This window comes from Erythrolamprus reginae, chromosome Z (genome assembly GCF_031021105.1).
Source record: "Erythrolamprus reginae isolate rEryReg1 chromosome Z, rEryReg1.hap1, whole genome shotgun sequence".
Classification (NCBI taxonomy): domain Eukaryota; kingdom Metazoa; phylum Chordata; class Lepidosauria; order Squamata; family Dipsadidae; genus Erythrolamprus; species Erythrolamprus reginae.
In genome coordinates, this window is record NC_091963.1 from 91705834 (window position 1) to 91729709 (window position 23876).

The 23876-nt window shown below is 44.1% G+C and overlaps 1 protein-coding gene across 7 annotated transcripts in view; it reads right to left on the reverse strand.

Annotated features, from left to right (window-relative positions):
• Positions 1 to 23876, reverse strand: part of CENPC (centromere protein C) — an 83260-nt gene that overhangs the window by 45156 nt on the left and 14228 nt on the right. For all 7 annotated transcript variants that reach the window (XM_070726978.1, XM_070726979.1, XM_070726977.1 and 4 more), the window contains 4 exons: positions 15409 to 15491; positions 6897 to 6962; positions 4507 to 4611; positions 2642 to 2734 (listed from right to left, as the gene is read on the reverse strand). In XM_070726978.1, the coding sequence (XP_070583079.1) occupies positions 2642 to 2734; positions 4507 to 4611; positions 6897 to 6962; positions 15409 to 15491 (347 nt within the window). The remainder of the gene's footprint in view (positions 1 to 2641; positions 2735 to 4506; positions 4612 to 6896; positions 6963 to 15408; positions 15492 to 23876) is intronic.

A 23876-nucleotide genomic window follows, 5' to 3' on the forward strand; every position in this document is an offset into this window, starting at 1 on the left:
AGACCTGGGGTGGATCTGGCTCGGGAGGATCTTCCATCATGATATCTGGCTCACTTGGACCTAAGCCCCATAAATTAGGTTGGGGTTTATTTAGGTTTGGTTCATCCAGGGAAAGCACAGGGACACTTGAGGGAGACAGATCAGAGGCCTCTGGAGGGTCAGGAGGACTAACATGCACTTGGGGCTGAACTCTTAAACGTTTAGCCGGCCGTGAATTTTTTGAAGAGCTATGTCCCGCCTTTTTTCAGCTCTAGTGATCCTAGCCATGGAAGGAGCTACAGAGGAAGAGGAGGCTTGGGGGATGGTTTCAATTTCATCACCAGTAGGCCTACTGTCCAGGGGACCTTTAGAAGAAGTGCCTCTCTTGGGAATGAAGCCATGACCTGAACAACTTACAGGAACAAGGCCTGAGTCAAAGGGGAAGAAGCTACTATGAATAGGCAAAAAAATTCTCAAGAGGAAGGAGGTCCATGCTCCTAGGCCAAGGAGCGTCTGCAGCTCAAAGGCAATCTGGACAAATCCAAAGTTTGTGCCAATGAGTACAGATGGGCCAAGCCTCACTATTTAAACACAAAACAAGGCACGCTGGTTTTGAGGCCTAGCCAGGGAGCAATAACTTGAGGGTCCCACAGCCTACTCCGGGCCACGCGGTGGACTTTATGGCGCCAAGAGGCTTGCACGTGAGCGAGCTGCGAGTGCCGAAATTACTGGGCACTGAGGGCCTTTGCGCCAAAGAAAATGCTCCAATAGTTTGAATGGGGCAAGACTAAAGTCCAGGAGACGAACAAGAGAGCTTGTTATGTGTCCCACACCGCCAGAGGAAAAAGAAGGGCCACAATAATAACCTCCCAGCTGAGTAGATTTACTTGTAAATGCAATCCGGCAGCGACGCGAGCAAGGCGATTGCAAAACTCATGGCTTTAGCTGCACTGCGGCTTCTCCCTTTTGGCACCAAGCCCAGTAGAGCTGGCGCAAAGTCAAGCTTCAAAGAAGAAAGTCAATGGTAAGCGATTTTACTTATCTGTTGAATTTGCTGAGAGAGAGAGAGAATGAAGAGGGAAGGTGTTTTTGAGAGAAGCTGAGCCACCATGCATCCTGCCGGTAGGAGGACCGAGCAAATTCTGGGGAAGGAGCGGATCCAGCAATCTTTTTAAAAACAAGGCTCGATCCTATGCGGATTGGACAGCGAGCAACCCACGTGACTGCTGGACCCGCTCCTTCAGTACAGAGAATAACATAGTGAGAAGGGACCTTATTCTGCTCCAGCCCCGAGCCCCAAATAATTACACAAGTTGTCTTGGGTGACATTTGTGAAAAAAAAATCAGGCGCCCAGGCATGAAAAATTATTTGTTTGTTTGTTTAGTTAATTAGACTTCTATGCCGCTCAGTCATGAAGGACTCACCTAATGTGCCACTCAGACACTATACTTTTCCGCCCACACCACATAGCAACAGCAATCTCAGCAATCCCCATTGTGTTTGTTAAATGAGGTTGGATTGTTAAATGATGGTCTCACATAGCCACGATTTGTGACTTCCTACCGCTTCCACAAAACAAAGTCAATGGGGAAGTTGACAAGAAGTTATTTATAAGTCTGAAACACAAATCTTTCCTTAAATACTAAGCAAATAATATGTTGAGTTTTTATTAAATATTTCTATTAAGTAACAGGCCTAGAATTTGCTCAGATTTAAACAAAAATTTTAAAAGATAAATATATTTATAAATCATGTTTTTTAAATGAAGCATATCAATTAATCTATTTCTACACTAATATGTTCTTTCTTGATACCTGCCAAGCTATGTTCACTTAATTTTTCATACTTAAAATAATAATTTATAATGGGCTGAGAAACAAAGTATTATTCTCAAGCATCATCTTATTTCTATAAACATTTTTTTTCAAAATAAAATGGGTGGATACAGGCCAGTATTCTGTTTGGAAGGGGAAAGTGTGATATTCAGAGACCACCACATTTAGCAACAGAAATATCAGCAGTCCCTATTTGATTAACCAAGGATCTGCTTACAATTTTGTGCTAGTTTTCAGTGACTAAAGTCAGTGAGGAAGACGACAGAAACTCCCAGGCAGCTCACAAACAGGCTAGCAGGCACAAGCATAATAATAGGACTTTGGGGGAGCTACTTCAGAAGGGTGAAAGACAGGCAGGTTTGGGGCAAGTGTGGAAGGCTTGGGATGACTGCTGCAGTTGCAGGAGGGCATATGCGGGGTAGATGTAGCATGAGCACAAAACGGCTTGGAATAGCTGCTGTGAGATGGGAGATGGCACACAAGGGTGAATGCAAATGAGGAAAGTTCATGGGGGGCATATGTGCTGCAAGTTAAAGAAGCTGCTGCAGGGGGGGGGGAGATAGGCAAGGACCATAGTGGTGCAGATCGCAGTGACTACTACAGGATGCAGAAAGCTGTGACAGAAGCAAATGTGGTATGAACACAGTAGGCCTGCTATAAAGCAGATGAGAACATGTTATGCTAATCAGGAGTCCATAGGTTGCTGCAACCATACTATGGGTGAGCAGGTTGCCAGATTAGACACAACTGTGGGAATGCTGGGAATGGCCACTAATAATTTAGAAAAATTGTCTGATCTATAAACATAATGTTCTGATGACCATACCGATCTCTGGAACATATTTCTTACGAACGTGCACTTTACGTTTCCTGTCTTCTCTTTGCTCAGGTGATATTATTCCACGAATTACTAAGGATCCTGAAATAATAGAAAAATTAATTGTGATCTATATAATACCAATTATAATTTTTTTTACTCAAGATGGGTGGAATTGGGGAATAACTGGGTTACCTATAGCAAATTCGTCATAACTAAATGATGACTTTGTTTTCACCTATAATTTTATAATGAAACGGTCAAATGTAGTCACTAACATTTTATGAGATTATTTCCTTAAAATAAAACAGTTCCATTGTGGAGAGAGAAATTAAAGGGAAATATAGGCTATCCATGTCAACAGAAACTTGGGTGCTACTGTAAGTATATACTTACAGTATAAAAACTTAATTTGTTCCGTGACCAGGTTCTTAAGTAGAAGCAATAGGAATCTATGTAAAATGTAAAAGCGAACAATGCATGCAAACCCATTAGGAAAATCCAAAACTTTAAGAAAATTCAAAACTTTAAGGCTAAAAAACAAAAAAGGGGTAGGCGGACAAAGTGAAGGCAAACAGAGTGGAAACAGGCAGCGAGGAGAAGCGAGGAATGGAGGTCCTAACGAAGGCAAAAAACTGGAGATGGGCAGCAAAGGAAGCATCTGCCCCAAATTGCCTCCAGACAATTCCTTCGCTGCCCCAAATCGCTTCAGAATTCACCCCTCCAGACGCTTCCTTCGCTGCCCCAAATCACTTCAAAATTCACCTCTCCAGACACTTCCTCCGCTGCCCCAAATCGCTTCAAAATTCACCCCTCCAGACGCTTCTTTCGCTGCCCCAAATTTCTTCAAAATTCACCCTTTCAGATGTTTCCTTCGCTGCCCCAAATGGCTTCAAAATTCACCCCTCCAAACACTTCCTTTACTGCCTTGATTTGGGGCAGTAAAGAAAGCATCTGGAGGGGGGATTTTGGCAGCGAGATGGGGCAAAGGAAGGGGTAGGCGAGGGGGGATTTGGGTAGCAGGATGAGGCATCTGCAGGGAGTGGAGGACGAGAGGGGAAAGTGGCAGTGAAGTGGGGCAGCTGCGGAGAGCTCCTCGGACGCTCCATTTTGGCCGCTGCTCGCAGCAGCAGCAGCCAAGAGAGAAATGAGGGTTCATAAGTAGGAAATGGTTCGTGAATAGAGGCAAAAAAAATTTGAACACACGGTTCGTATCTCGAAAAGTTCATAGGTAGAGGTGTTTGTAAGTAGAGGTACCACTGTACTCCACATATACTTTCTGTTACAACATTCCTGCATAATGTGATTTAAAAAGAAAACAATTCTATTTTTTAATTGGAATAGAATCTGGACTAGAAATCTTTGTGTTTTAAGCAAAAGGTATCATCATGGTATTTGTTATTCAGACAATACTGGATCCTATCTTTTTGTATTAAAATTATAAAACATAATCCAAATCCTTCTAATCTACATTTTACCAGTTTGGTATAGTAGGTAAGACATAGAAACCAGGAGACTATGAGTTCTCAACCAATTTTAGCCATTAAAAATCAGCTGTTTGACCTGATCCAATAATTCTCTCTCAGCCTGATTGATTATCTAGTATACCTGTATAAATACATATATTTACCAAGTAGTTCCTCCATGCAGGTAATGTTGGATCTGTGCATTATAGGAATTTAGAAATATATGAGTTTAAGAATGTCCTAAGCAAAAATTTAGAGAACTTGAATTTTTATGCAGTAAACATTTGACTGAAGCAAATCACTTAGGTTCAAAATAAGTGTATGCCCATCATTTAGATTATTACTTTTTTTTAAAAAGTGTTTTGTCACAAACAATAATTTCTTTATTCAAAGCCTTTAATTACATACCTAAAGTGTCCATCTTATAAGCAACACGTTCTCCTCGCCAATATTCCAATGGTTTAATACGTATTCTTTTGGACCGCCGAACATTGGGTGTGTTTGTAGGCAATACTACCAGAAACAAAATGTACAAAAATATGAAGATGTGTGTGTGTGTGTGTGCATACCTACATACATACACCGTGTTTCCCTGAATATAAGACAGGGACTTTTTTTTTTTGAACCGCAAAATATAGACTTGGCCTTATTATCCAGGATAGGAGCTTATTATTTTGGGGGTGCAGTAGGCAGTGAGGGTGGAATTGGATGTCACATTGTCCCGATCTCCCCTTCCTGTTCTTGGTGTTGGCCGAGCAGCTGGCCCACTGCCACCACCTCATGGAGCAGGACTCTGCAAGGCTTGTTCTGTCATTGCATGCATGAACTGCAGGACCGCCGTGAGCTTCATCATGCAGCACAGCTGGGATCCTGCTGCCATTCGTGCATATACCGGCACAAGCCTTGCAGAGTCCTGCACCACAAGGCAGCAGCTGTGGCGTGATGAGTCACACAGAGACTCATTTCTGGCAGGAGGGACGTGTCAATCAAATTTATCAAACTCATGTGAATTTTTCTTTTACAATGGGCTTCTCTGGGCACAAAACCGAGGAACACAATGAAGCTCAGGTAGGACGTGCATCTTGCAGTAGGGCACAATTCAGAGATGGCGGGTCAGGTGGGGCAGGCAGCAAAAGGTGCGTCCTACCTGGGACTGACGGTAGCTTCATCGCATTCCTGAGAGGGGGGGGAGGGAGAGCGAGAGCGAGGTAGAGGAGGTGAACATCAATCCCTGCCTTGCCTCCTTGCAGGGGAGAACATGTTTGAAAATACCACCAGATACAGAACATCTTACTGGAATCTGTTTAGTTCCAATTCCAGGCATCACCATATAGGGGGAAGTGCACTCGCAGAACAGGCATTGCTCTGGCTGGGGTTTGGAAGTTGCAGAGCCAGAGTTTGGGGAAAAGGAAGTAAGGAAAGGAGGGAGGGAGGGAAGAAAAAAGGGAGGGAGGGAGGGAGGAAGGGAGGAAGGAAGGAAGGAGGGAAGGAAGGAGGGAAGGAAGGAAGTCATCTGCTTCTTCTGCTTTTGGCTGCATGCAAGGAAAACAGCAGAAGTCTTTCTCTTTCCCAAACTCCGGCTCTGTGGCTTCCAAACTCTAGCCAGGGCAGTGGGTGCTCTGCAAGTAGGCTTCCCATTCTATGGTGGCGGTCATTGAAGGCCTACCTTTTCATCCTGCTCTTCTCCACTCCAATGTTCCTGCGGGCACCCCACCTGAGCGCTGATTGACTAGCGTGCACACCAGCATGCCTGGGAAGCCTCTCCACCATGGGAGTCACCAGAGGGGACAGCAATTAAGTCAGACTCTTCTTGGAGAGGGGAGTCTTGCAGGACCCTTGTCTGCACTCCCTTCCTCCTGCAGGCCCCACTTACTCTTCCTAAATGTCCGGCAGTGAGACACCAGGCAGCTATGTAGAGGGAAGCCCTAACAGACGCAGCTCAGCCAGTCCAGCCATAACCTGCCCGCAGCTGAGCTTGGCATTCAGGGGTCTGGTTTGGGCCTGTATAGGCTGCAGAGACAAGAGCAGCAGCAACATTGCTTGAATCTCAGCTTGGATGAAGCTGAGTGCCCCGCCTTCCCTGAAAAGGAGCCGGGGTTCAGCACTGAATTTCAAATAAATATCAGCTGTCTGGTTCAATAAATCTGGCCTGCTAGTCTCCGGAAACATGGCTGCCACTCAAGAGGAAGAGAGAGAAGAGGTACTGTGAGAGAGCTCATTACTCACATTATATTCCCATGCAACGGCAGGTCATTCAGAAGTTTTTCTTTAGATTGGCGTTTTCAAAGATCAGCCGAGAGTAGTGGTAGAGAGAAGCCAAATGCTGGTAATATGCGTGTCCCATGGCCCGCCTCTCCCCATCCCCTGCCTCACCTGCCACTCCCAAATTATGCCCAAACATCTTACCAGCGTCTGGCAATTTCAGCACTTCTCCTTGGCCTGTCTTTGTAGGGAAGTTCCTTGAAATGTAAAGAAAAAGTCTCACGAATGTGAGCAATTAACAACTTCTCACACTCACAAAAAGTTTTTCTTTACATTTTAAGTTTTCCTATAAAGTTTTCCTATAAAGACCTAATATATTGAATAATATAATATAGTATAATATAATAATAAAGTACTATATCTATACTTTTAAAATACTTTTAAAAAGTACTATTGTCAATGTTTATTATCAAGAAACATTTATAACCTAAAAATAAACTTATGGATTTTTTTTGGTTCTGTATCAATCCTTTCTCATAGAATCACTAGACAGAAGGTTGAGGATTTCTCTATAAAAAACAAAATATAAAACTTACTCAGTTTATGCTTTGATGAATTTGATATTGGCCTATGTAGATTCTTCTCCAAATCTGCAGATTTATCTAAAAATATAACATAAAAAATACAAAAAGAAAAAAATTAGAAGGGTGCTAAATATAATATTAATATTAATGTTTTTAAGTCCAAATTAGTCTGAGATTGGAAAAGGTGTTCAGGGATCCCATTCAAAATTTAGAATATAATATTGTGTCAAATTGACCTGAGAATTTGGGTAGTTGTTTTGCACGTAATTTTTTTTTATCCCTCAATCCCATCTTGTCATGGGTGGATAAAATAATAAGTGGAGGCTTGGTGGAATGTAAAAAATGCATGTAAATCCTTTTTTGTGGTAAATGTAGAGGTGTAAAAACCTTTATTACAGTCAAAGACCATCAATATAATAAAGAATCTAAACATTTTAAAATCTCTTTGATCGTAGTAGCAGATCCTTGGGTGATAAATGTAGTCCTTGGTTTACAGCAGTTCGTTGACCATCCAAAGTTATAACCATCACCAAATTGGTCGTCACCCAAGTCAACAAAGACATGCTAGGTGTTGAGGTTCTTGGACAGCTGGAGACAAATGACTTACAGGATTCATGACTTTTGGCTGACCAACCAAAATTGACCCATTGTACTATACAAAAAATATGTATATCTCACTATGATGAAGGCACATATTTGTGATGAATCCCCACTGCTGCTGCACAGAATCTGGCCACCTGTGCTGTAATTATGACCTGTTCATCTTTAAGCAGCTACTGGGAATAGGTAGTGTCTGAGTGGCCAGGGCACCTTGCAATTAATGGCAAAATATGTTTTTTTTCCTAATGTCTGTATAAAAGGAGCATCTCAGGAGCATGTGTCCCTCAGTCTCCACCTCTCCTGAGCCTTAAGGGCAAAGTCTTTCAGTGAATGGTATTCTTTTATACTTGTCATACAAAACGGCGGATGGAAGTGCATGGCACCGTATAAGAGCAAATGCTTTTTGGTCGTTTGCTGATTCCAGCTGCCTAAGATATCTGGCAGGAGCCACAACATATCTAGTATTCCTCAAGAGATCTCTTGGGTCATAGAGAGGTCGCAAAGGCACAATCCCTCCAGAGCCCCTTTTGCGGCCATATCCCAGGCCGTAACTAGGGACTCTATCAAATTGTGTATAAGCAAATCTGGTATTTCCCCAAGCACCCTCTGAAAACCCACTGGATCCATTAAGCTTCTGGAACAGAACCACTTAATCAGTTCGGCCTCCCTGCGGAGAAGGATTGGAGCCCTAAAATCAAGCCATAGCGGAAAATGATTCACCATGATAAGGGCATGATGTCTAAGCCCCTTAAATTCAGATCACTACTCAACTGCCCCAAGAGGAATACCATGTCCAGAGTGTGCCTCCCTTTGTGAGTCAGACCCTAAACTACCTGGATCTGTCCATGGTTGTCATGGAAGCCAGGAACTCCTGCGCCAACCCAGAGGATTCACCGAGTGATGGCACATTAAAGTCTTCAAACGGATAGATCTTTATACTCCTTTCTCCAATTTTTGCCAACTACTGAGTGGATAATTGTCCCTCCCAATGCATGCACTTCTACAGACACACTAAGGACTATAGTTGTTTGAATATATGCCATGCTAGCAGACATGCCAAAGACACAAATATTTACAAAAAAACCCTGATTCAACTATCATTGTCCTTTATATGTACAGGATGAAAAGAACTGTAGTGGTGCAATGCTTAGTCAATGTTCCCTCAAATTTTTTTTCGGTGTGGGTCTAAAAGTATAGTGTCTGAATGGCACATTTTCATGGCTGAGCACCTGAATATTTTTCACAGATGTCACCCAAGACAACAACAAAATCAGTGTTATTTGAAACTCAAAATTATGTTTATTCAATGTACCCGCTTAATGAAAAGTGTTAAATACAAGTATCTACAAGTATCACTTATAATACTGCAAGTCTGCAATATTAAAATACTTGTATAGTGTTTATAGTAATGTACACGGTGTCACTGAAAGTCTGTCTCACAGTTTCTCAAGTCGAGGAATGGCTTGCTTCTGACTGCACAAATATTATTATAGTCAATCAGTACAATAACTTCACATTTGAAGTATGTGGAAAAAATCATAATATTAGTTTCAGAATTCATGTAAACATAATGATCTCTGTGCACAACTGTTTCAAGATCTATCTAGGGATATATTGAAGAGAGTTCGGGCACAGAACATAGCAGCAAGCCAGGGGCATATTGAAGAGAGTTTAGGTACGGAACGTAGCAGCAAGCAAGGGGCATATTGAAGAGAGTTCAGAAACAGAACGTAGCAGCAAGCCAGGGGCATATTGAAGAGAGTTTGGGCACAGAACGTAGCAGCAAGCAAGGGATATATTGAAGAGAGATGAGGCACAGAACATAGCAGCAAGGGGCATATTGAAGAGAGTTTGGGCACAGAACGTAGCAGAAAGCAAGGAGCATATTGAAGAAAGATCGGGCACAGAACATAGCAGCAAGCAAGGGATATATTGAAGAGAGTTCGGGCACAGAACGTAGCAGCAAGCAAGGAGCACATTGAAGAAAGATCGGGCACAGAACGTAGCAGAAGCAAGGAGCACATTGAAGAAAGATCGGGCACAGAACGTAGCAGAAGCAAGGAGCATATTGAAGAAAGATCGGGCACAGAACGTAGCAGCAAGCAAGGGATATATTGAAGAGAGTTCGGGCACAGAACGTAGCAGCAAGCCAGGGGCACATTGAAGAGAGTTCGGGCACAGAACATAGCAGCAAGCAAGGGATATATCGAAGAGAGTTCGGGCACAGAACGTAGCAGCAAGCCAGGGGCACATTGAAGAGAGTTCGGGCACAGAACGTAGCAGCAAGCCAGGGGCACATTGAAGAGAGTTCGGGCACAGAACGTAGCAGCAAGCCAGGGGCACATTGAAGAGAGTTCGGGCACAGAACGTAGCAGCAAGCCAGGAGCACATTGAAGAGAGTTCGGGCACAGAACGTAGCAGAAAGCAAGGAGCATATTGAAGAAAGATCGGGCACAGAACATAGCAGAAGCAAGGAGCATATTGAAGAAAGATTGGGCACAGAACGTAGCAGCAAGCAAGGAGCATATTGAAGAAAGATCGGGCACAGAACATAGCAGAAGCAAGGAGCATATTGAAGAAAGATTGGGCACAGAACGTAGCAGCAAGCAAGGAGCATATTGAAGAAAGATTGGGCACAGAACGTAGCAGAAGCAAGGAGCATATTGAAGAAAGATCGGGCACAGAACATAGCAGCAAGCAAGGAATATATTGAAGAGAGATTGGGCACAGAATGTAGCAGCAAGCCAGGGGCACATTGAAGAAAGATCGGGCACAGAACATAGCAGCAAGCAAGGGATATATTGAAGAGAGTTCGGGCACAGAACATAGCAGCAAGCAAGGGATATATTGAAGAGAGTTCGGGCACAGAACATAGCAGCAAGCCAGGGGCACATTGAGGAGAGTTCGGGCATAGAACGTAGCAGCAAGCAAGGAGCATATTGAAGAAAGATTGGGCACAGAACGTAGCAGCAAGCAAGGAGCATATTGAAGAAAGATTGGGCACAGAACGTAGCAGCAAGCAAGGAGCATATTGAAGAAAGATCGGGCACAGAACATAGCAGCAAGCAAGGAGCACATTGAAGAGAGTTCGGGCACAGAACATAGCAGCAAGCAAGGAGCATATTGAAGAAAAACCGGGCACAAAACATAGCAGCAAGCAAGGGATGCAGTGATACCTCATCTTATAAACGCCTCGTCATACAAACTTTTCGAGATACAAACCCGGGTTTAAGATTTTTTTGCCTCTTCTTACAAACTATTTTCACCTTACAAACCCACCGCCGCCACTGGGATGCCCCGCCTCTGGACTTCCATTGCCAGCAAAGCACCCATTTTTGTGCTGCTGGGATTCCCCTGAGGCTCCCCTCCATGGGAAACCCCACCTCCGGACTTCCGTGTTTTTGTGATGCTGCAGGGGAATCCCAGTAGCGCAAAAACAGGCGCTTTGCTGGCAACGGAAGTCCAGAGGTGGGGTTTCCCAGCGATGGGAGCCTCAGTGAAATCTCAGCATTGCAGAAACACAGAGGTCTGGAGGTGGGGTTTCGAGGACTTTGGTGTTTTTGCGATGCTGCAATTTCACTGATGCTCCCTTCGCTGGGAAACCCCACCTCCAGACTTCCGTTGCCAGCGAAGAGCTCATTTTTGCGATTATGGGATTCCCTTGCAGCATTGCAAAAATACAGAAGTCTGGAGGTGGGGTTTCCCATGGAGGGGAGCCTCAGGGGATCCCAGCAGCGCAAAAACGGGCACTTCGGCTGACAAAAGGGGTGAATTTTGGGCTTGCACGCATTAATCGTTTTCCTATGGGAAACATTGTTTCATCTTACAAACTTTTCATCTTAAGAACCTCGTCCCGGAACCAATTAAGTTTGTAAGACAAGGTATCACTGTATATTGAAGAAAGATCGGGCACAGAACATAGCAGCAAGCAAGGGATATATTGAAGAGAGTTTGGGCACAGAACGTAGCAGCATGCCAGGGGCATATTGAAGAGACGCCATCCCCCCCTCCCCCGCATTCGCTTCCCAATGAAGGAGCCTCGTTATGAGGTAAAATTTCTGGACTATCTAGAGATTTCAAGCTTTTGCTCTATTGTAGAAAAGGTTTTTCTTTCTCCTTTCCTCTCAGTCTCTTTCCATGGGCACCAGAGATGAATCATCTGAGAAAGGCAGCTATATGTAATGAATGAAATAAATAAAAAGGCAATAGGATGTCCTCAGTCCCCTCCTGAGCTGGCATGAAACACCCGTGTAGAATTCAGCCCCCCAAGGCTGAAAATATTCCCCCTTTTCCCTCTTCGCTCTCTGCGCTGAACACTCCTCAATTGAGTGAAGTCAAGGGAGACTCTGCTTGGAGACTGATGATGCGGCAGAAGGGAGATTTCCAATTGGGCCTTTTGCTCCTTCTAGCTTCTCCCTATTCTGAAATTCAAGCACGCCCCCACACCCCCATCCAGACCCACTGATTCCTCTTCTGGGGCTGGGAGCACTGGCGTCTTTCTCTCCTCTCTCTGGGGGCACTTGTGGGGCAGCAGCATCCCTCGGGGTGCCCCTTCTGTTCCCGGACGCCCTCGCCAGGGGCGGGAAAGAACCAGACCCAGACAGGCAAGGAGGCATGTTCCCCATCACGACTGCATGGCACTTGCAAAGTGCTGCACGGCTGTGCAACCACATAGTTTAGAGGGAACAGTGCTTAGAGTGCAGTACTGCAAGGTACTTCTGCTGATCACCAGTTTAGCACATTGAATCTTACCAGGCTCAAGGTTGATCAGCTTTACACCCTTCTGAGGTGGGTAGAATGAGGATCAAAGTTCCCTCTAACATGCACGGGGGCCCTCATGCAAAAACCAAATGCCGCGCAGGGTTTTCAAACCCCGCGCAGTGGAGCTGGTGCCATTTCTCTCCGCCCAACAGCTGATCTGCCCCTCTCAAGCTGTTGGCCGGGGAGAAACCCCCATGGGCTCTGAGCCCTGCCCGGCCTCTCCGGCTCTGTGTGGGGCTGCTGTCACCTGCTGCTATCGTGCAGCTGCCGTCGCACACACCCACCTCATGTATGACCTCCCAAAGGCACCTCTGAAGGCAGAAGATTGGGGTGGGGGCTGATGGAGCTGAGCCCCCTTGCGCTGATCAAGGCCACCCAGCGAGATTTCTCCAGCATCTGGATACACAGAGCCTGCTTTTCCTCACCTGCCACCGTGCGCCCCATATCACTTGCCTGGCACTGGGCATTTCTTGCGGAGTCCCTGCCGGCACCACCCCCAGGTTGGATGGGGGCAGCTAGTCACCATGGGCATCCGAAATGGGGGTGTGATACAGGCAAGTGATACAGGCAAGACGCTAGAGAAAGCCCGCAGGGTGGCCTTGATCGGTGTGAGGGGGCTAAGCTCCATCAGCCCCCACCCCAATCCTTCAGCCCCTGCTTCTGGATTATGACGAGAGAAGGAAAAAGAGAGGAAAGAGAGAAAAACAGAAATGAAAGTGACAGAAATGAGAGCAAAAAGGGAGGAGAAAAAAATAAGAGAGAAGGGGAGGGGAGAGAGGGAGAAATACACAGAAATGAGAGAGACCTGGAAAGAATGAGAGAGGGAAAAGAGAGAGAGAGAGAAGTGGAGAGAAAGAAAGAAAAGGGAAAAAGAGGGAGGGAAGGAGAGAAGTGGTGAGGAAGGAAGGAAGGAAGGAAGGAGGGAGGGAGGAAAGGAAGAAGGAAGGAAGGAAGGAAGGAAGGAAGGAAGGAAGGAAGGAAGGAAGGAAGGAAGGAAGGAAGGAAGGAAGGAAAAAAATGGAGGGAACAAGGAAGGAAGGGAGGAAGGACGAAGAATGAAATGAATGGAAGGACAGAGGAAGGAAAGACTTTTTAGGGGGGTGTAAAAAATTTTTAATTTTTCTCTCAACATACATTCAAACAATACAGTGAACCATCTAATTTTCCATGAATAAAATGCAGTATTTTGTTAGTAACTAATATCAATCATCAAAAAAGTTGCTATTTTTTTCTAATTTTGTCATCCAGTTACATACATTTTCTTTTAATTAAATTCCCTCCTTAATGTTCCTTCAAAAAGTACACCAATTATATTTCTAACTTATTAACCATTATGCCAAAATGCTTCCTTCTTTCTTTATACATTTTTCTATAAGCCAAGAAAACCTTGTATAGCCAATCAGATGTTAACAAAAGAAAATTAAAAACAAAACATAAACATATACGAATTTCAGACTTCTTCCCCCCCTCTAAATAGTTCATTTACCCAAATTTAAAAATTATTTCAGCCCATCTAACATTTAGCCAATTAATATTTATCTTCATTTCTTAATTATTAATCTTACATTTCAATTTGAGAAAAGAAAAAAAATTCTCTATTTTCAATCAATTAAAAAGAATTAACATCATTAATCTTCTCAACAATTCTAAATTCAATTCCCTTTATGCATTAATCCAAATCAGTATCACCTACTACATATCTTATTATAATCAATACTTCTAACTTTATTAAAACAGATCAGCAATTCCTAAATTCATATATCTAAATAGAAAAAATAATTAAAGTTAAGAAAATAGCAAACAAAACAATACTCCAAGCTTAATCAACCCTTCTCAAACCCTTCTCTTGGAGGGAAGGACTTCGTTAGAAAAATAAAGGGGTTATTGGATCAAACTTTGGACACTTGACAAGTTAGTTATGATGGTGGCCCATGGTTATGCAAACATCTTTTGGGATCTTCTGACAAGCAACTGCAGGGGTTCACTTAACAACTGTGACAAGAAAGGTGGTAAAGTGAAGCAGAACTCACTTAATAACAGTCTTACTCAGGAGATAGAAATGTTGGCCTCCATTGGGGTCAGAACAGAAGTCGAGGATTATCTATCTGACCAGTGCACTCTTTTAGAAGCAGATCGGGAGTCCATTTTGAAGCTCCACAGAAAACATTTACGGGAGAAGGCAGGTTGTCCTTGACTTACAACAGTTCATTTACTGACCGTTCAAAGTCGCAATGGCCCTGAAAAAAGTGACTTATACCCCTTTTTCACACTTACGGCCTTCGCAGCAGCCCCACGATCACGTGATCAAAACTTGGCCGCTGTTTCATATTTATAACCGTTGCTGTGTCTTGAGGTCACGTGACCCCCTTTTGTGACCATCTCACAAGCAAAGACAATGGGGGTGGGGGGGTGGATAAGCCAGATTCACTTAACGACCGGGTTTCTAACGAATCCACGCCCAGGCATGAAAATGTGCCACTCAGACATTATACTTTTCCACCTTCACCCAAAAACAAAAATTAGAGGGAACATTGATGAGGACCCAGACTGTTGGGGGCTATATGTTGTCTCTGTAAATCACTTCGAGAGGGCTTTGAAGCAAAATATAAGACTAAGTGCTAGTGCTGGGATCAGGAAGCGCTAATTATTACATTCTGCATTAAAAAACCCAAAACCATAAAAATATGGTTTAAATCAAACACATCACAAAATATTTATTACTTATGATATACTGACACATTTAATAGATGAATTATTTGTAAAATAGATAAACATGAATCAGGTTATTTCAAAATAAGATTATACAACATTAAGTATAGTTTTAAAAATGCAGCACAATGGTAGATACAACCCTTATGCTTCTGTTAAGAAAAGGGAGCAGATGGAAAATCATTAATAGCCTAAGTTCATACTTAAAGGTCTAAATTCACCATTCATATCTAAAGTATTTAAAAAGTGCAACATCCCACAACTTTGCTTACAATTTTCTCAGGATCAGAACCAAACATAGAATGAACCATATTTGCTTGGACATACAAAGCATAATGTATAGACCATACCCCAAATAAAACCACACAATCTTAACAAATTGTATGAACCACAGTAGTATCCATTCCTAGACAGAAAAAGAAACAAAACATAAATATTAACTTTGACAAGTTACCTGGATCAGAATTATCCATATTAAATTGATTCCATTCTCTTCTAAACATATCATTATTACAAAGTGGCAGTAGTAGTGGGTCACTAAAAAAAAGTTTAGATCAGAATTAATTATTATATTAGTAAATGATACCACATCTGCATGTATAATACTCTATTTAGGGAGTTATAATTGTTTATCTTCCCAAGCTGCTTTTTCTTTTAAAAGAGCAGTACAAAAATAAAATCCAAAAATGATATCAGCAGGCTTGTGCCCCTAAAGAGACAGTGCAATCCTGAATCTATTTCTGACATTGCTTCATGGCTTTCCCTAAAAATTACTCCAGAATGTTCCGTATGATTCTAAACCAATGTTTTCAAACTTAGCAACTCTAAGATCTGGATTTAAACTACAAAATCCACAACTAGTGTGAAGCAGTTTTTTATTTATTTAAAACAAAACATACATAGAAGACAAACATAAAAAACACAGTGTTAGAATATTTACATCTCAATTTCTGTCAGAAGCTCTAACAGAGACGAACCGTTGAACAGTCTCTTCGATGCACCGCAAGGAGAGTCCAATGTGGGTAAGTCTCTAGTCTGATTGGTAGGGACTGAGTTTAATTTAAATATTAGGAAGGTACCACCCCCTGGCCCCTCAGTCAAAAAAAGAAAACGAAGGAGCAGTAAACCATAAACCCATTTTATTGAATAACAAGAAAGCCAAGGTAACGTTAAACTCGTCAACTTTATGATGAAACCTTGACGCCTGTGGCTTGCGATGAAAAAGACACAAATAACGCTTCAGATGTTCTGGAGGATTGTGTTCTACGTACATAGATTTTCAAAGCTCGTCTCACATCGAGCTTGTGCCACCTCAGCTCCGAGGGGTGAGTACTGTGAGTGCCAAAGTCTGGCAAAATCACCTCCTGGGCTCTGTGGAACCAGGAATTTACTTTTGGAACAAAAACTGGATCAAGTCTTAGTACGACTCTGTCTGGGTGGAATTGACACAGATCCAGGTGTATAGACAAGACCAAAATTTCAGACACGCACCTGGCTGAAGTGATTGCCACCAAGAACGCGGTTATTATCGATAGGAAACATAAGGAAATCATTTGAATCGGTTTCAATGGAGGGCCTGTTAAAGCTCCTAAAACTAAGGACAAGTCCCAAGATGGATATCTGTGAACTGTGGGTGATCGGGTAATGGATGCCCCTCGCAAAAAATCTTTAATCTATGGGTGCCACGTCAGGGGGTGGTAGTGAACTTGAACTAATATTGTAGACAATGCTGATACATGTCGTTGCAACGTATTCGAAGCAAGGCCTTTGTCCAGTACTTTTGGGAGAAAGTTTAACACAATTTCCATTGATGCCGACTGAGGATCTACTTCCAGCAGTCTGCAAAAATCGCAGAACGCTGACCATGTGGCCTGATAAATTCTCCTAGTAGATCGTCTGCGTGTGGCTTGAATGGTAGCAATGACTGTGTCTGGTAGATGTTGGCGCTTTAGGCGATCCCCCTCAAGTGCCACACGGTCAGTTGCCACCACTGTGGGTCCGGATGAAGGATGTCTCCTTGGTTGAGGGAAACCAGGTGATCTGGAAACCTCCAGTACGGGGAGATGGAGAGCTCCTTCAGTTCCGCGAACCAAGCCCGGCAAGGCCAATATGGGGCTATCAATAATATATCGGCCTGTTCCTGTAAGATTTTTCGTATCACTCTTTGGATGATACACGTTGGTGGGAATGCGTAAAGTAGTCCTGGTGGCCATGGCTGGTATAAGGCATCTGTCCCCTGTGCTCCCGGAGAAGGGAAGTGGGAGAAGAATTGGGGAAGTTGCGTCTTCTCGCCAGTGACAAAAAGGTCTATCACTGGGATACCAAACTGATTGCATACTTCCTGAAATAATCTGGGTGCTAGGCGCCATTCCACACGGGTCCAATGTCTTGCGGCTTAGCCTGTCTGCCCAGACATTTTCCTGTCTGGAGATGTGTTCCGCCATGAGTGAGGCTAGATTGGACTCTGTCCAATGGAACAATGACTCTGATTCCCGCATCAGTCTCCCGGATCTCGTTCCCCCCTGGTGATTGGAGCCCACAAGTGTGGGCTTGTGTGGCCACATTGTCCGTATTAAAACGTGCTGTCCCCTTATCAGGTGAGCAAAACTGCGAAGAGCTAATGAAACTGGTTTCAGTTCCAGGAAGTTGATGTTCACTTTCTGCAAATCCTGAGGTCGCCAGAGGCCCTGTACCATGTGGAATGAAAAATGGGCTCCCCATCCAGTCTAGCTGGCATCGGTTGTTATCATCAGAGGAACTGGGTTCCGGAATGACGACCCTTGTTGGATCATTGGAGATGCCCACCATTGTAAGGATTTCCTGAGGTTTGAGCAGAGAGACACCTTTCTTTGAGTGTGGCTGGATTTTAATCTTTGAAAAGGTAGAAGCAGCCATTGGAGTGGCCGGAGATGGTGCCGAGCCAAGGTATGATGTCTATACAGGATACCAGGGTTCCTAACACCTTTGAGAGAAAGGCTAGAGAAGGTTTCTTTTGACTTCCCAGCGTCTCTAGCAAGTTTAGAATATTTGTCTGTCTGTCCTGGGATAGAAAGACCATACATGCCTCGGTGTCGATGACCATCCTGAGGTGCGATATGCATGTTGTCGAGGTCAAATGACTCTTTTCCCAATTGATTGTGAATCCATGAGACTGAAGAGTCCTTATGGTTGAGCCTACATTTCAACTTGCCTGTGTTGTGGATTTTGATAACACTATTATGTCGTAGAGATACGCCATCAGGCGCAACGACCTGTGCCTGAGGCTTGCCGTGAGAATATCCATTAATTTTGTAAAGGTTCTTAGTGCCAAAGATAGGCCAAACAGCACTGCTTTGAATTGGAAATGTGTTCCATCTAGACAGAATCGTAGAAACTGTCTGTGCCCAGGATGGATAGGCACATGAAGGTAAGCTTCCTTCAGGTGTATTGACGTAAGCAAGTCCTTGTGTCGTATTGCTCAAAGAATAGTATGAAGCGAATGCATCTTGAATCTCCTGTGCAGCACATAGAGATTCAATTGACACAGATTTAGAATCAGGCGGCATCCCCTGGAGGCCTTGGGAACTATAAATACTACTGAATAAAACCCTTTGCATCTTTGGAGCAAGGGAACCTCCTCGATTGCTTCTATTTGTAGCAGGTGATCCACCTCCTGATATAACAGTGTTTTCTTTTGTGGGTCGGTCACCATAGTTCCCTCTAAGCTGAGCAGTGAGCAATCGCTCACTTAAAAATCATCATCAACTCAGAGTTTTTCAAACCTGCCCAGAAGCCGAGAGGGAAAAAGTGAGAGGGAAAGAGTGCCGCCCAGTCCCGAAGGGACTGCCGCTCAGACACTATACTTTTCCACCCACACCAGAAAAAAATTAGAGGGGACATTGTCGGTCACTGTGGGACAAGGTAGAAAATGGTTCGGGGGAAGATGAACAAATTCGATGTGCAAGCCCTGGGACACTGTAGCAATTGCCCAGGCGTCTGAGGACGTGGTTTCCCAGACACATGCGAAATTCTGTAGTCTGCCCAATGGAAAGATGGCCAATGGACAGATACGAGCGAAGTCATTTGTTAAGCTTGAACCCTCTGGGGTTCGATCCTCTGAAGGGGCGACGTCCTTGTTGAAAAGATCTGTTGCGATCTCCAAAGTATGTTCTGTCTGAATGGAAAATTCCCTGATTGAAGGAGCCCTGAAAAAATGGCCTCGAGCCTTGGGTGACTGCCGAGGAGGACTTGGACCGAAAGGGCTGTCGCCTATTATAAGGGTTGAAACATCTTTCGGTTTGTTCTTGGCATTACTTTCTATTTATCTTTACAGTATCTTCTAGAAGTACTTCTTCTAGGGATTCCCCAAATAATTTTTCCCCATGAAAGGGAGAAGTCGCCAAGTTCCACTTAGATTTGACATATGCCTGCCAACTACGCAGCCATATTAATCTGCGGGAAGAAACTGAAGAAGCCATTGCTCTGAACGCAAACTTCGATGCACTCACAGTGGCATCTGCAGAAAATTCAGTGGCTGCCAAGAGTTTGTTAAGATCCTGGCGAAGCCTGCTATCCTCTGAATTCAGTCTGGATTGCATCTCCTGAATCCATAACATAGTGGCTTGATTAAAAAATGAGGCCACTGAGGCCGCTTGTAGAGCCCATGCTACCATTTGATGCGTTTTATGCACAACGTTCTCTGCACTTTTATCTTGAGCTTTAAGTCCGTCCGAAACGGTTGAAGGCACCAGGGCACTAGACACCAGGCTTGCTACTGGTTTGTCTGTGGTTGGGGAAACCAGCAATTTCTCCATATCATCCTCAAAGGTATAAAATTTACATTCTACTAATGATGGGCCTGGGGCAGCTGTTGGGTTCTCCCACGGCCATTTTATATTTTCTAAAAAGAGTTCAGAAGAAGGAATATGTTCTGTTTCCTTCTTTGGTACTGTAAACAAGACACCGGTTGGCACTGTGGCTGTCGAAGTTGCAGCTTGTTTCCCCTCACCTGCTTGCTCAATGGTCAACTTAGCCTTATTCAGTAGTACACAGAATAGTGATGGCTTGAATAGGCCTATTACGGCAGGTTCTAGAGGGTGCTCATCCCCTGACAAATCATTGTCACTGTCCTCCTCTCTGGAAGGAACCTCCTCATCCATTGATCTTAATATGGATTGAGGTGTTGGGGCAACCCAAGGATCCCTGAATCTTGGAGTTACTGATGGGGTGTAATGTTGAACCCCCGTTGCTATACCCTGTGAATAAACATTGGCTATGAGATCTTGCAATGCTGGGGGCATATTCTGCCATGTGTCTTGTGTATCACGAAACCCTACAGCAGAAGGCGTGAATGTTGCAGCTGGCAACTGCCCATACTGTGATGGTTGGGCCATCTGAGTAGTTGGTGGATAGGAGGGCCAAACTGGTGTCTGTTTAAGTAGCTCAGTTTCGAAGACTGTAGGTTGTTGTATAGTCCTCTCAAGGGACCAGTCCCTCTCCATTGCCAAGCCTACTACCCCTAAATTGATTAAGGGGGAGGCTGGTGGGATAATGGTTCCTACATTTGTGACAACCGTGGGCAGTAACTGTCTTTGGGTTGCTTTCAATTGCCTTTCTAGTGCTTTTATTCTCTTCTCAGCTTCTCTGAGGGAGGAAGTCGATACCATCGACCATAGTATCCTTCTGCGCCGGCTGGAGGGGTTGGGAGGGGTTGGGAGTGGGAGGCACTGTTCTTCAGTGGTTCTCCTCCTACCTCTCTGGTCGGTCGCAGTTGGTGTTAGTGGGGGGTCAGAGGTCGACTTCAAGGTTACTCCCTTGTGGGCTGCTTCAGGGGGTCGGTCCTCTGCCCCCTGCTACTCAATATCTACATGAAACCGCTGGGTGAGATCATCCAGGGGCATGGGGTGAGGTATCATCAGTATGCTGATGATACCCAGCTGTACATCTCCACCCCATGTCCAGTCAACGAAGCAGTGGAAGTGATGTGCCGATGCCTGGAGGCTGTTAGGGTCTGGATGGGTGTCAACAGACTCAAACTCAACCTGGATAAGACGGAGTGGCTGTGGGTTCTGCCTCCCAGGGACAATTCAATCTGTCCGTCCATAACCCTGGGGGGGAATTATTGACCCTCTCAGAGAGGGTCCGCAACCTGGGCGTCCTCCTCGATCCACAGCTCACTTTAGAGAATCATCTTTCAGCTGTAGCAAGGGGGACGTTTGCCCAGATTCACCTGGTGCACCAGGTGCGGCCCTATCACTACTCAGTCACTCATGCCCTCATCACCTCGAGGTTCGACTACTGTAATGCTCTCTACATGGGACTACCTTTGAAAAGTGTTCGGAAACTTCAGATCGTGCAGAATACAGCTGCGAGAGCAATCATGGACTTCCCTAGGTATGCCCATGTTACACCAACACTCCGCAGTCTGCATTGGTTGCCGATCAGTTTCCGGTCACAATTCAAAGTGTTGGTTATGACCTATAAAGCCCTTCATGGCATCGGACCAGAATATCTCTGGGACCGCCTTCTGCCACACGAATCCCAGCGACCGGTTAGGTCCCACAGAGTTGGCCTTCTCCGGGTCCCGTCGACTTAACAATGTGGGATCCAGGGGAAGAGCCTTCTCTGTGGCGGCCCCGACCCTCTGGAACCAGCTCCCTCCGGAGATTAGAACTGCCCCCACCCTCCTTGCCTTTTGCAAACTCCTTAAAAGCCATCTCTGCCGTCAGGCATGGGGGAATTGAGACATCTCTCACGGGCCTATACAGTTTATGCATGGTATGGTTGTGTGTGTGTTTGCTTTTAATAATGGGGTTTTTAGTGTTGTTTAAATTATTAGATTTGTTGTACATTGTTTTATTGTTGCTGTGAGCCGCCCCGAGTCTACAGAGAGGGGCGGCATACAAATCTAATAAATAAATAAAATAAGTCTGAGAGGATTTGGCTTTTCCCTTCTCTGATTGGGTCTTCTCTTTTGGGGTACTGGGTTTAGATGTAGCAGACCCATCTACCCCGAGGACTGTTGGCTCTGCCATAATTATCCACATTTTAACTCACGTTTGAAGATCAACCATAAATTTATCGCCTCACACTCTGTCTCTTTGCTCGAGCAGGCAAAATGACAGGCAAGGGCTTACAGGGCATGCGTGTTGCTAAGGCCCAACCAGCACTCATTGGTTAAATAAAACTGCTTAGTTGCCCAAAATGGCGACCGTAACCGTCACCATGGTGACCCTGGTATCTCCGCCCCGTTTCAAAATGGCGGCCGTTGTGCCTTGTCCTGGTTTCCATAGCAACCGTGACTGCCTGAGGCACCGCTCAGGCTTCCTGCCCGATCTGAGGCCCCACTAAATACGAAGTTTCTTCCTTTTTGTTTTTGGAATTAATGCCGTGATCTTCCTCCTCGTGAATGGCCAGCAATCTCCACACATAGCTGTTGAATGCAGCTCGAGTCCTCGCCAGCCAACAGATCGGGTATGTTCCTCGGAGGGGGCGGACCCCTCCAAAGTCAACCGCTCTTTTAAACAACCAGGGAGACCGCGGAGGTCAGCAACCCGGTGGCTCACTCCCTTTTCAGATAAATTCTTTATACATTAGAAGAAGTAACGTTATGGCTATAGGGGGAGGAGATGCAGCCGAGAGGGTGAGAGCCCCGGAGAGTGTCTCCCCTGTGCTGCTCTAAAGTAAGTTAATATGAAGACTCTTCTTACCTGTTAATAAGGAGAAAGAACAAAAAAGTTATTTAATACAATAAAATTTCATTTAAGACAATAGAATGCTTAAGAGGAAAAATCTCTAAGTCCCTTTACTGCGACTGAGTGGCTAGGGGGCGGTATCTTCCTAATATTTAAATTAAACTCAGTCCCTACCAATCAGACTAGAGAATTACCCACATTGGACTCTCCTTGCGAGTGCATTGGAGAAATATACATTTCTACATTATTTTGTTAACGTTTATGCTTGTATATTTTTGTTTGTTTAGGAATAAAAAATCTATTGTTAATCTTTTTAGGCTGTCTGCTTTACTTCACTTCCTTTGACATTTATTTTTAGCCAATTATAGAATTGATCCCATACCTTGTAATCAGTGAAAGGCTGCCAAAAATTTTACTACCATACTGTGGGCGTGGCTTATGCATTTTCTTTCAACATCTTTCAGTGCAAATTGGGTGTTCTGGGATGAAGCTCCCTCTTTGCTACCCCACTGTGTCGTCCCCCCCATCTGGGCAGTAGCCCACCCCTGCCTGTAATAGTCTGACTCCTCTTTCCCTTCTAATTTCTTGGTCAACATATCCATTTGAGCACATTCCAAGATTTTTTTGATTATCATTTCTTCTTTTGGTGTATCTTCACTTTTCCATAACTGGGCATAGGTTATCCTTGCTGTGTTAAAATGGGGATAATCAAATAGTTAATTTCTTTTTTTATACGTTTTATTGAAAATCCCTAACAAAGTGTTCTGGCTTTTCCTCAATTTCCTTCTTCATAATTTATTTTAACCACTTCCCTATCATATTCCAATAAGTCCTTGTTTTGGGACATGTCCACAATGGATAGAATGATCCATTTTCTCTTTTGCATTTCCGGCACCTATGTGATACGTTAAGAAACATTTTCAATATTCTCTCCAGTAACAAATGCCATTGGTAAAACATCTTGCATTGGTTTTCCTTGAATGAGTTTGATCTGGTGATTTGCCAATTGAAAGACTAAATTTGTATTATTTATTTATTTATTCATTCATTCATTCACTCATTCATTCATTCAATTTTTATGCCGCCCTTCTCCTTAGACTCAGGGCAGCTTACAACATGTTAGCAATAGCACTTTTTAACAGAGCCAGCATATTGCCCCCACAATCCGGGTCCTCATTTTACCCACCTCGGAAGGATGGAAGGCTGAGTCAACCTTGGGCCGGTGATGAGATTTGAACCGTTGACCTTC